The 13,506-nt window shown below is 32.8% G+C and overlaps 1 protein-coding gene and 1 pseudogene across 2 annotated transcripts; one reads left to right on the forward strand and one right to left on the reverse strand.

Moving 5' to 3' along the window:
• Positions 1 to 2,367: 2,367 nt before the first annotated feature.
• On the forward strand, positions 2,368 to 5,442 carry LOC120081990 (uncharacterized; annotated as a pseudogene). Its single transcript, XR_016530478.1, has 5 exons — positions 2,368 to 2,669; positions 2,903 to 3,836; positions 3,919 to 4,014; positions 4,285 to 4,424; positions 4,863 to 5,442. The product of XR_016530478.1 is annotated as an uncharacterized LOC120081990 (transcript).
• A 310-nt stretch (positions 5,443 to 5,752) lies between these two features.
• Positions 5,753 to 10,406, reverse strand: GLY1 (NAD-dependent glycerol-3-phosphate dehydrogenase family protein). The gene is made up of 9 exons (XM_039037180.2): positions 10,043 to 10,406; positions 8,845 to 8,981; positions 8,526 to 8,631; positions 8,071 to 8,272; positions 7,886 to 7,973; positions 7,390 to 7,537; positions 6,393 to 6,542; positions 6,163 to 6,312; positions 5,753 to 6,074 (listed from the first exon to the last, which is right to left on the reverse strand). The coding sequence occupies exons 1-9, from the start codon at positions 10,361 to 10,363 to the stop codon at positions 6,060 to 6,062; spliced, it is 1,317 nt and encodes a 438-aa protein (XP_038893108.2). The 5' UTR covers positions 10,364 to 10,406; the 3' UTR covers positions 5,753 to 6,059.
• Positions 10,407 to 13,506: the final 3,100 nt, after the last annotated feature.

A 13,506-nucleotide genomic window follows, 5' to 3' on the forward strand; every position in this document is an offset into this window, starting at 1 on the left:
GAATGACGCTCATTTTCAGTTTTGAAATTGGATTTGTTAGATTAATAACATTAATTTGGTTATTAACCAAGCTCTCCAATTACATTGTATTTATATCTCGGTTATTAATCGAGCTCTCCACTTACACTGTATTTATATATGGGTTATTGATAAAGCTTTACACTTATATCTTATTTAATATTCCAAACATACGAACCAACTAAAAGCAAGTCAGATATTGTTAAAATGTCAGCTAAAATAGTGACTAAATATGAAATAGGTATAATTGAATCTAATAACATATACAAAACAATTTAAACCTTCAAAAATATAGAAAAGTATTTGGTTAATTTATTAAGAATATGTATAAAATAATGAAAAATAATTCAAATATTTGAATGAATTTAATATTTGATTAGATAAATAAAATTTCATAATATAATATAAATTTGGAAGAAAAGTCTGGATATTTAATTTCTCTAAAAAGTGGTTAAACAGAATATAAATTAATAATAAAATCTGCATTGATTCCGTCAATCCTATGATTCTGAATCACCCTGGTCAAAATATGCGAAATTATTAGATCCAGTAACCGGGGGTCTATGGTTAACCGATATTGCACACCATCATTTAGCTATTGCTATTCTTTTCCTGATAGCGGGTCACATGTATAGGACCAATTGGGGCATTGGTCATGGTATAAAAGAGATTTGAGATAACTATGTAAGGAAAATCAGAAAGGGCACGTTAACTACGTGAGGAAAATCAGGAAGAGTAATATTTTTGAAGAAAACGGTTATTTTTTGTTTTTCAAATGAATCGATTAGAAGAAAAATAGATAATTAAAGCATCAGCAATTACTTCATAAGCAGAAGCTCGTCATTGTTTATGATTCTGCACTTAGCATGTATTTGTAATTTCATCAATAACATAAGTTATAAACTAGAAAAGGGTAAAACGAGAATTTGAAAATTCGTAGTCGTGTACATGTCATATGAGTTGCCATAAATCTTATTATTTGTGAGATTTGTCATTTTTCAAAATCAAATCCTAAAATCTGTAGCTCCAATCCTCCAAACAAGAAAGAGAATGATTTCAAATCTTATTTTAGATTATAACTTTTTCGGGCTTAAAAGGTGGATTTGGCCAAATTTCATAAGATTTAGAGGTAAATTATTTAATAAAACATTTTCATATTATGATTTATTTAAAACGGGTTGTTTTCGTTTTCAGATAAGAAAAATAAGTCGACTTACTTACTAATATAACAAAATGTTAATAATAGACTGTGATAAACTTTTGTTACTAAGTCAATAACACAATGACAGTAGTCTATCATTGACAGACTGTGATATTTTATTATATTTAAAGATATTTTCAACATTTTTCCATTTAAAATAATTTCCTTTAAAAGTTTACATTAATAAACTTGGTGAATTTCTTTCTTTTTCAATTACCATACAAACAAAGCATTTTAAATAGATTCATTTTAAATTTTTCTAGTTCCAATCGAAATAAACAAAGTTCAAAACATTTTTCAAATTTTTAAGCCCCGTTTAGTAACTCTTTTGTTTTTTTTTTTAAATTAAGTCTATTTCATCCACATTTCTTACAGTGATTTGTATATTTCTTAAGTACAATAGTTGAATTCTTAGCCAGATTTTAAAAGCAAAAAAAACTTTTTGGAAGCTATTTTTTTTAAATTTGGAGGTGAAAGTAGTATCCATAGACCTAATTTTAAAAAACACAAACAAAAAACAAAATAGTTACCAAACGAGGCTTAAATTAGAGGATTTTAAACCATTTTTTAAACTTTCTCAATTCTAAATAGAAATACATATCAATTACTATTGATATATATTAATTTTATTTTCGTAGAATATACTTTACACTTAAAATATACATGAATATAAATATAACTTCGAAGTTCATAATAAGCGTAGATAGCGATAATTGGTATGTTCTTCTTTGATCCAATACATATAATTGTTATAAAATAATAATTTAAAAATAACATATGTGTTACTCAGCGTAGAAAGAGAAGTATTTTCGAGGATCATTCTTTGGAACAAGTAATCAAAGACTATGAAGCACAGACACGGATATGGCTATACGATTCGGATACAATTGGATACGGTGATTCGTCAATTTCTAAAAAACTAAGATACGGATTCGTTGAAGATACATCATTTTTTATATATTATTTTAATATATATTTTTAAAAAACGAAGATACTGATACATTGAAAGTATATTTTCTCTTGCTTAAAAAATAGATTGCCAAATTTTAGATTGAAAAAGATTAGATAAGTTGTTTATTTTTTTAAAAAAAAGTAAGCATAAAAATAAATACATCAATACTATCTAGAAATATCCGTATATTATTTAATACGAAATCTTTGTTTCATATAAAATATCCGTGAGTCATAGATCACTTGAGTTTTTCAATTTGGTTGCTTTCTCCAATGGCTACATTCAAATCATCCTTGCGCTTTCATTTCTGAGCTGTTCTTCAATCTCTCAAGTGAGTTCTTCCATTCATCAATACCAAAACGAATCCTTCATTCATCGTTCCAATTCATTCTTCTTCCATGGCGGTAGTGAAGGTCTTCATGCTTCTAATTTCCACCCTCTTTCCTACAATTCCACCGATTCTGCACACCAATTGCTCGACGGAATGTCCTTCATCAGGTAAACTAATCTAACCCTCTATTCTTGAGTCATTCGCTTTTGTTTCTCGATTTTCTCTACTGTTCTTTCATTTGATTCAGTTCCCCCAATTGGGTTTTGTTTATTTCCTCGGAATCTTCTTTGAAATCGATCGTTTTAAGTATACAGTTCGTTTGGGTTTTTGCATGCGATGGAGGTGTACCAAAGAATTTAGATTAGTTCTTGTTTTTCTTATTGATTTATGGGTAATGTAGGTTTGAATCGATTACATTTAGACGAACTAAAGAATCTGCTGAACAGAAGAATGAGATGCAGCAAAAAACTGGGTTAATTGAAGCTATTATTGTGGATGTCAAAGACAGGACAAAAATAGGAGGGTCATTTCTGGATTCTGATCTTATATGTTGTACCCAGAAGCTTGCAAGTAATGGATCTTGCAAGGTAGGGGAAGTTATTATTAAGCAGGTTTCAGATGATCCTAATGGACCCAGGAGAATTCAAACTTTCTTTGAAGGGATAAATGAAGAAGCTAAAATGGAACCAACTACAATTGAACTCAACAAAACTGGAATGTATTATCTGTATTTTATGTTTTGCGATCCGCAACTCCGAGGTACATTCATTAGTGGAAGAACAGTTTGGAGAAACCCAGATGGTTATTTATCGGGAAAGATGGCTCCAATGGTGACATTTTTTGGTTTTATGTCTTTATCTTACCTAATTTTAGGTCTTGTTTGGTTTCTCTGATTTGTAAGATATTGGAAAGGTGTAATGCAATTGCACTACCATATTACTTGTGTGATAGGTTTAGGAATGTGTGAAATGGCCCTTTGGTACTTTGAGTGTTCAAATTTTAATTCCTCTGGAAGTCGACCAATGGGGATAACGATTTGGGCAGTTACAATTAGTGTTATTAAGAAGACTGTTTCTAGGCTGCTTCTTCTGGTGGTTTCAATGGGATACGGGGTTGTGAGACCGACCCTCGGTGGTATAACCACGAGAGTTATTCTACTGGGTGTTACATATTTCTTGGCTTCTGAAGCACTTGAGCTTGCAGAGCATTTGGGAAATGTTAATGACTTGTCTGGAAAAACAAGGTTCTTTCTGGTGTTGCCAGTTGCTGTATTGGATGCTTGCTTTATTCTTTGGATCTTTTCATCACTATCAAAAACCCTAGAGAAGCTCTAGGTAAATATACTTTCTTTAAGCTTTTTATTCCTACTGGGAGGATGATCATGTTCAGTTCTCTATAATGAATTATGCTCTGTAGGTTAGAAAAAGCATGGCCAAACTTGAACTGTATCGGAAGTTTACTAACAGCCTCGCAGTTTCAGTGTTGCTGTCTATAGCTTGGATCAGATATGAGGTGACTTCGCATTTCAGGACCCGTTTGGATTAACTTGAGAAATAAATGTTTTTCAAAAAAACTCATTTTTATTTAAACACTGTTGACAAAAATTGTTGAAAATACACTTCAAAGACTTGTTAAACACTTCAATTTTTTCTAAAATGACTTATTTTTTAAATTAAACACTTGAAAATTCATCTTTTATCGTCTGTTTTTCTCTACTAATTGAATTTTTGATCAAATTGTAAAGATAAGTCCAATGATTAGAGTTACTGATTCTTTGTGTAGTTGTATTTCAATGCTACCGACCCATTAAGCGAGCTGTGGCAAAGAGCTTGGATTATTCCAGCCTTCTGGATTTTGCTTTCTTTTATTCTCTTGGTGATTATATGTGTTCTTTGGGCTCCTTCTCATAATCCAATAACCAGGTAATCTAATCATCAATTCCCTGCCTCCTTTTGGGAATTTACTTGAATCTTTTAACTTCTAGATCAGCATGGTTTTCCACTTTAACCTCTTTGGGTACACTGACCACCCTAGCAAATAGTATATGCCCGGATCTCGGTTCGAAAGGGTCTATCAAGAATTTTCTTTTTTCCTCCAACGTTATTTTGTACACACATGTCTGATTATATTATATTTTTGTTTCACTACCTTCTTTATTTTCACTTGGATAGCTGTCTTTATCTTCTCTCTTTAATCTTTCTTGATACATTTACCTGTTCTTAATTGCTTTAAGAGAGACATAAAAATCAGATATTTAAATGAAATCATGAACTAGTGTCTAACTTTAAAGTTGAATGAATTCGGGGATCTGTAGATTTGCATACTCGGAGGACACTGGGGATGATGTCGACGATCTGTAGATTTGCATACTCGGAGGACACTGGGGATGATGTCGACGAGGACGTTGTGGCACTAACTGGAGCCGGAATTAAGGTAGCTCCAGATTTATCTAACAAGCTAGAAAGGAAGGAAAGAAAGGCACCATCTACTGCTGCAGATCATCTTGTCTTTGGACATGGAGGGGATCTTGAGGAAGATAAAAGAGAGTGATGCTCTTCTCTCTCTGTACATTTTGTTTCATTTCCCTCACTAAGCTGCTTAAAATGGGAGCCCAATGACTCAGTTTAAGTGCTTCAATGCTTCGAAGTTGTACAATTGCATACAAGATTGGAGGGTAGTAATGAAGAAAATGAAGGTATCAATCCTCTCTGATGAATTAACTAACTAACATTGCAGCTTCAACATGGTAGCCCTGATGGAATGAAAATGAAAGGAGGAAAAAGGTGGTTTGAAAGTTGGTCTATTCCGGTCATACAAAGAGACTTTTACATTTGAGCTCTTGAGCTCTTGAAATGTAAACAAATATTGTAATTTGCTGCTCCCAAATCATACAAAGAGACTTTTACATTTGAGCTCTTGAGCTCATAGATATTTGGCTAATCTCTAGTATCAATTACCATCTCAAATGTTGATGATATGTTCTCCAAACTCATAGTTGTGGGTTTGAATTTACCAATTTTTTAGTATAGAATGTTTCACTTAGGGTAGTAATAACTTGTCACAAAAAATTGACTACTTTTGGATATAACTTCTCCACACTCTCACTCCCTCTCTAGGTGTGGAAAATCAATAATCTTACTCATATATTTGACATCTGATATTTGTGAATAAACATTCAAGATAATTTGGTTGACGATGAACTTTTTAGTCAATTTTTAACCATATTCCTCCTTGAAATTAAAAAAAAAAATGAAATGAATTAGACAGAAGGATGACATTTCTTTTGATTGTAACTTTACAGAATCAAAATCATTGAATTCCACTAATAAGAACCAAAGATAGTTTGTTCTCCAATAAAGACATGGAGATCCTCAATCAACTAGCAGGTTTCACAGACCAACTTTTGATCCCAAAAAATTACCAAGCAATCAAAAAGATTTCGACGTATAAAATTTTCTAATATCGTAATGTCCTAGTGAAATGGCTGCTGGCCATGCTTTATAATGCCATAAATGTTTTGTGATTCTAATGCTTAGTACCCTTAGAGCCCCCAGGTTTCAGACCTCTTCCACCTAAATGAAGTTTAAATGAGGATTTAAGCAGTCAAATCAAAGTCATAAACTTCCCAATTATCAGTTCAACGAGAGAGCTAAGGGTTACCTGAGGAAGCCCCATCAATTCAAGAACAGCTTTTTGTGGTGTTAGCTCGTTGTCAATAATTCGGGCCACTGCTGTCAAAACTGGCATCTTAACATTATACTTTTGAGCCAAAGCGATAACAGCCCCCGCAGTCGATACACCTTCTGCAACCTATTGATGCAGGAGACCTTAACAAGGTATTGAACGAAAACCAAAACATTGCCTGACATACTACAAGACTACCCAGGTACCTGATTCATGGAGCTCAATATATCATCCAGATTCTCACCAGATCCTAGTCGTACTCCAACAGTTCTGTTTCGGGAGAGGTTGACAAAGCATGTAAGCATGATGTCCCCAGTGCCTGAGAGACCAGTAATTGTTGTTGGCTTCGCACCCATCTTTAAGAAAATTTTGAAGGCAAAAGTAATTAGAATGGCAAGATTGCATTCAGAAAAGTGAAGGTAGATAAGAAAAAATAACAGAGTTCTATGTAGATAACGCTTGAACTATGACCGATTGTAGGAATATGACGCCAACATCTTGTGGACTATCAAACGTAAGTTGGAACAAAAGCAATAGCAGGAAAGATCGCTTTTAAGAAACAATCTGATTACGTTAGGAATAGAGAGAAAAGATAGCCCTTTCTCTAGTCTCGCCTAATCAATGGGTCTATTCAATAGCACCATACTCAAAAGCCATTTAAGAAATGTTCCATTTTTTCTTTTCCCATTTCTTATTTTCAATATTTGGAAAACACCAACATTTAGTAACTATTTCTCGTTTCTCATTTTTAGGACATATTTCCAAAATAATGTACAAATTTTAGAAATAATACAAACTATTTCTTCTTTCAGGTTCTCGTTACTAGTGATTGAAAATTAAAAACAAAATCCTTATTATATTATTTTTTTATTAATAAGGTGCAAAATAAATATATCATAATAATTTTGAATATTTTTCTTTAAAGATTAATTTCGTGATAAAGCTTTGATTTTCTAATTTTAAAATTTATGGGAAGAACAAAAACTGGTTACCAAACGCCTTTCATTCGTTTTTTTTTTTTTTTTTTTAATATTTTGAAGGTTGACGGTAAATAGCTCCATTGGCTCCCTTGAATTATTGGATAATGGGCCATGATTTAACTGCTTATGACGTAAATAAATCATATTCTATATTCAATGCAATTAATGCTGAATCGAAGCATGCCCTCATCTGCAAAGCAATTAATACTGCAAACAACCATACCTTTGTAGCCAGCCAACGGATCTCAGAACAACCTTGTGCTACAAGAGCTGCCATAGAGTTGTTACCAAGATTCATCCCCTCAACAATTCCTGCTGCTATAGCAAGGACATTCTTCAATGCACCTGCAATCTCCACCCCTGTCACATCACTGAGTCATCAGAAGTTACAAACCAAGTAAATTATTGGCTTACAGGCCAGTTCCTCAGAGTCTACAACTATCCTGTCCTTGTGATTTATTTTATTTTCTTAAACCACTTTTATCAAATATGCATTGTTGCAAGTATTTTGTGAGGGACTTTTTGCTCAGGCAACGGAGAAATAAAAAGGTAAGCAATGGAGAAAGTGGATAGATGACCAAACGCCAACAATCAGATGCTTGATAAGATGATAACATCATAATACTAATAGGAGGACTAAAAGTTTTCTACTAAAAGAGGAATTTGAAATTAAAAAATACAAGAAAAGTAAGCCCACGCTGTCTAAGAACTAAATCTACCTTGAGGTGCTTATTCTTAGATAACTAGAAGCCAGTAGTTGCTGAGCCGCATTTGCCAATTTTTTGTCCTTTGATGCCACAACCATCGCTGGCAAATAAAAAAATACTCAATAATTTTCTGAATATGTTGAAATGAGTGTATGTTAAGGAAGATTGTATACAATGTGCGGTGCATTATTTATTACCTGTTGGTAATTTATTCATTAATTCTGAAGCAAATGAAGGTCCTGAAAGGGCAACAAAAGGTTGTCGAGGGTTACTGAGTGCTTGGGGAATAATCTGAGACATCATTCTCAAGGAATTGAGTTCCAACCCTTTGCTCAGGGATATGAATGGCAGGTGTGGATCAACATGATCAGCAATGCTCTCGAGAAATGATGAACTGAACTGCAATGAATTTTTAAAAAATTCTTTAATCACACAAAAAATTGAAGTTGATTGATGAAGATTAGTAGTTCTGGATAGCTTATTAATTATAAAGTTGTGACATCTAAATAAAAATCCATATGAAAAATAAAATGAATAAGTTCATAAGAAACTTTTACAAGGAATTGCATTACATGTTATTCCTGTTTACACTTTCGTAACCACAAGAGAAAGCAAATATTAATGCAGAACTTTCAATAGGGTAGTGAAAGACCTGCACAGGTACAGCATGGAAACAGAAATCAGCACCCAGCAAAGCAGCTTTGGCATCAGTTGTAGCTATAACATTTATTGGTAGCTCGTGCTTTGGGAAGTACTTACTGAGAAGAAATGGTCATCAGTCATTCAATCAGGCAAACTTTGCATGTGAACCAAAATCACACCCAAATACATCAGAAAACCACTAGTAGTGTGGAGCTGAGTTTCTTTTTCATGAAAATCATAAGAAAAGTAATTCTAAAAGGAAGATAGAGAGAGAGAAGGAAAAGAAAAAAGAACTTCATGGGAAAGCTGAAATATCTAATAAAATTTACCTGTTGTAGTGACTATCATTAATTGACTGGCATACTTGAGGATCACGAAGAAGCATATTGACTTCCAATTGGGGCTTTCTACCAGCAATATGGGCAGCCATCGCTGTACCAAAAGATCCACCTCCAAGCACAGCCACCTAATAAAATTTAGACAATGAACTACCAAACAGGAAGGAAGAAGAAATTTTGGAAGTAGATTATGCTTTAAACAAAGTTTTAAAGAAAAAAAGTCTATTTTCAAACATCAAAAAAAGAAAAAGCTAAAAGAAAAAAAAAAGTCTATTTTCTAATGCTATAAGTTTGACCTTTATCTCCCAAAATTGGCACTGATGACGAATGAAGTGTTCAATGTTTCAATGTTTTTCTGATGATTAATTGGATTCAAGACATATTGACTAATATAGTAACCTGACAGCTTGCAAGGTGAGACAGCCACATTTACCAATAAAGTGCCATTAATACTTAAGATATAGACTACTTCAGATATCCATTTTATAAACTCCAACATGACCGGACTAGCTAATAATTAAGCATTTTATTACTCCATAATCTAGATAATAAAATACACTATTAATGTTAAAGAAAAGAACGAGACTTAAATGGTCAAACCTTGTAGTCTCTAGGCCAAAAGTCTTTTTCTAACACACCTTAAATAACACACACACGACACAGGAATAACAAATATAGCAAAGAATGGAAAAATAACTTACAGAAGGTGCTATAACTAAATAATAAGAGTAAATTGAATGCATCAAGTTTATTGGTACATAAAAGTTAGAAGTCGAAAACGATGGTGTTGACTCGTTTTCATGTGGTTATTATTTCCCAACCTAAAAATGGACATAACTCTCCATCCCCACAGTGGAAGGAAATCTTTAATACTTGAAGAAACAATGTCATACAAGAGGCCTCATTCACAATTACAACGAACAAGAGCTTCCGATGATGTAAGTGATAGAGACAAGAAAGATGAAATACAAGTTAAGAAATCCATAATTCTCTAACAAAATTGAACAAAAAGTCAAGAAAAAACAATATACTACAACGAACTTCTCTGCGGCATTTCATCAAACACAAACAGGCTGCAGTCACAGAATCAAAACACACAAAACTAAGCCACAATAAGATTAACCCACAACTTCAACAGGCCCAAAAGAAGTAAAAGTAGGAAAAAGAAAAGAAGCAAATTAAAACCCACCTTGTTCGTGCGCTCAAGAACGTCGGTCTTGGTCTTGAATCGCAAAGACCTGGACCATCGCACCAACTTCTCCCACGCAAGTCGAACGACCCTGCGGCGGTTCTGGATTCTTTCAGGGCCGGAATCTAGAACTGTATCAGTGTCTTCAAGAATTGGAGGCGGCGTTGTATCGGCGCAGAACCGGCGACGGGAAGTGGTAGGGTTATTGGGACAACAGAGACTAGGAATGATTAATCTGGATGGGTATGTGTGGGAAAAGGAAGAGATATTGAAGGTTAAAAATAGGTTGTTGGAAGGAAGGTCCAGTAATGGCGTCTCCATTGAAGGGTTGTTGTAAGGAAGTTGAGTGTCACAGAGAAACAGAGAATATATAGCGGGTAACGTCGAGAGGATCAGGTGGAAACCTGATGGATTTATTTAATTACAATACAAATTTAGTTCTATCTCTTATTATTATTATTATTATCATTTAAATTTTGAAACTAATATTCATAAAAGCATAGAAAACAATCCAACAACCTAATGTCAATCCCTCTCGAGGATAAGGAATAATATAGAGGGAGAAAATAACTCTCTCCAAAAATAAAAAATCACCGATGAAGCCAAAACTATTATATTATGGGTAACTTTGTTCTCCTCTCTAGAAATTTCACACGAAAAGAGAGTCTTCTCAACAAAAAATAAATAAACCTCGGATAAGTCAGAAATCTCAGGATTCGAAAATTTGATGTTTTGATTAAATCCAATTCCACCTCCACCGTGGGGTTCTACCATCCCAAAAAACCATAATGTGATTTAAGCAATCAACAAAAGCTTTAGCTTTTAAGACTTTGACCGACCAATTGTTAACATTAGGATGCACCCACCCTCAATAAAGCAGTCATTCCAATCAAGATATAATCCAATCAGTCACATCACTCCAAGTGTTCTCCGACCATGCGGCATCAACATTCATCTTCCAACGACCCTCTCTTGGCAGCTTCCAATGGCTAACAGGTGAGTTGATGCTCAAACTGATCCTAGGAGGGATAGCTTCCTTCTTCAAAGAAAGTGTCTCTAAAGCTTTTTCCACAGCAAGACTGATAACTTGTGGACTAGGAAGAGTATTGTTAAAACGAATTGTGTTATAATAATTTCAAATACACCCCATAATAGACATGATTTTCCCCTTAATACCCTTTGTTGTTGGTTCTACGAAAGCCCAATATTCCATCGACTTCCAGCAACCCCTGCCCAAAGACAACACATCAATACCAAAGAGAAAGTGAAGCTTCCATAAGTTTCTAGTCATTTTGCACTCCCAAATCGAATGACCATTTCCAAGTGAATCCTTAAAAAGAACAATCCAAATGAGTTAATATTCCTTTTCTCATCAAATTAGAAGCAGCCCGAATAATAACTTGGATAATTTTCTACTCCATGATTTTGGATTTTGGGAGAGCGGCTCACAAGCTCTTGTTATCAGCCTTATCAAACTAGGAGTCTTCGAAAATCTTGACAATGCGTCTCCCTATTTGATATGCTCTTCACATAAATCCTTCCTTTACTATATGATCTCATCTGAAAACCGACACCCACTTAATGGGATATTGAGAATGTCATCATGTGGAACGAATGCTTCCTTGACCAACACCTCATTCCAATTAGTACAATACGGGTGGAGGATTCGAACTATAGAGCATAGACGTCTTTGTCGTTAATATATACTGAATGAATGTGAGTTGATCTATGCTCGTTTTTATTACACACAAAAACATTAAAAGAAAAATTACAATTTTAGTCTCTAGATTTTGAAGAATATGTAAGTTTGGTCCTTGGTTTTCAAAAAAAAAAACTTTTTAGTCTATGAGTTTTTAAGAATATGTTGAAAATGTCATATAATTATTTAAAATTTAAAAAATATACTTTAAGGACCTTCTAAACTTATTCTTAAGAATTTGAAGACTAAAAAAATTATATTTTAAAATGCAAGGACCAAATGCACTGAAAATTTTTGAACCAATCACAAATTTCTACGTCATTACTCAAATTAATGACGAAATTACAAATCATCAAATTTGGAGTTAATTAAAAATTGACATGTGCCCCCAATTAAAATTGAAGACAAGAACTAGTTTATCCTAGTGATGTCATGTGTTTATATCTTGACATTGATCAAATTAATTATTTTGGTTCAATTAAATATTAAGTTTTGAGCTAAAGTCCAATTGAGTCAAAAATAGGTTAATAATTGGATCCAAAGGTTAAGTCCATAGACCAACCAAACTCAATCTCACAAAACTCACCAGTCTCTTTATTTATGGGGTTAAGAAAGTTTATACTTCAGAGAGCTTAGAGAGAATACTCTCTACAATCAAAGGAATCCCTAACTCTGAAAGACTGACATTCTTCCAAGATTTCAACTTCAAGAATATCACGTGTTCCGCTTCCTCAAATCAAGCATATGCATTCAACTGAGAGAGAATTAGAAGATCAAGTAATAGAGATTAAACGACATGTACATCAAATCTACATCAACACAAGTTTAACTTCACGAAACATAGTTCTCCGGAAACCTCGTGTGAACAGCACCTATTCTTTAAAATTCATGAACTACAAAAATGTATTTTGAACATTAATAGACCAAAAGCAAATGTTCTTAAAAAATTTCAAGAACTATAAAGATATTGTTTCCAAATTTTAATTTTATGTCTAACCAATTTGTTAATCATTTAAAGGAAAAATTACATTTTTGGCCCCAAAATTTTGAGTATGGTTTTAGTTTGTCTCTAAGTTTCAAAATATTACACTTTTACCCTTTAATTGTGAGTTTTTTTTTTTTTTTTTTTTTTTTTTTTTTTTTTTTGTTCATAGGATGTTACAAATTTATCTCTAAGCTTTGAGTTCTTCATTTTGGTCCATAAACTTCAAGAATTTATAATCTTACCTTGAGTTCTTACCGATGCCCACTTTATTTGTTTATGTTAATGTTCTACTAATTAATTTAAAATTGTAAAATAATTTATATTTAAATCAGTTTTCATTAAACTTCTGTCACTATTAAAATTAATTTTGAAAATCATATTATAATTCTTATAAAAAAAATAAGTATTAGAGTAAAAGTACAAAATCTATAAATGTAGGAATCGAATGAAAAACTTATCGAAGTAACAAAGGTAAAAATATAACCTTTGAAATTTAGGTACCAAAGTGAAAATTCATAAAATTTAAAAATTAAAATGACAATTAAGTCAATATTCTATGAGATATAAAATTGAAACTTCGAAAAATCATTAGAATCAATGTTTAAAAAATAATTAGAACAATAATTTCTTGCGCAATAAGTAAATGTATATTCTAGAAGAATTTAATAGTTTTATTAAGACCAAAATATTCCATACTTAGATTCTACACATTTTTTCAACTACCTCAATGCATATAAATATGGACAAAAAATAAAAGAAAAAAGGAATAAATATAAATAA

This window comes from Benincasa hispida, chromosome 7, assembly GCF_027475165.1.
Source record: "Benincasa hispida cultivar pf3 chromosome 7, pf3_genome.v1.1, whole genome shotgun sequence".
Taxonomy (NCBI): Eukaryota; Viridiplantae; Streptophyta; class Magnoliopsida; order Cucurbitales; family Cucurbitaceae; genus Benincasa; species Benincasa hispida.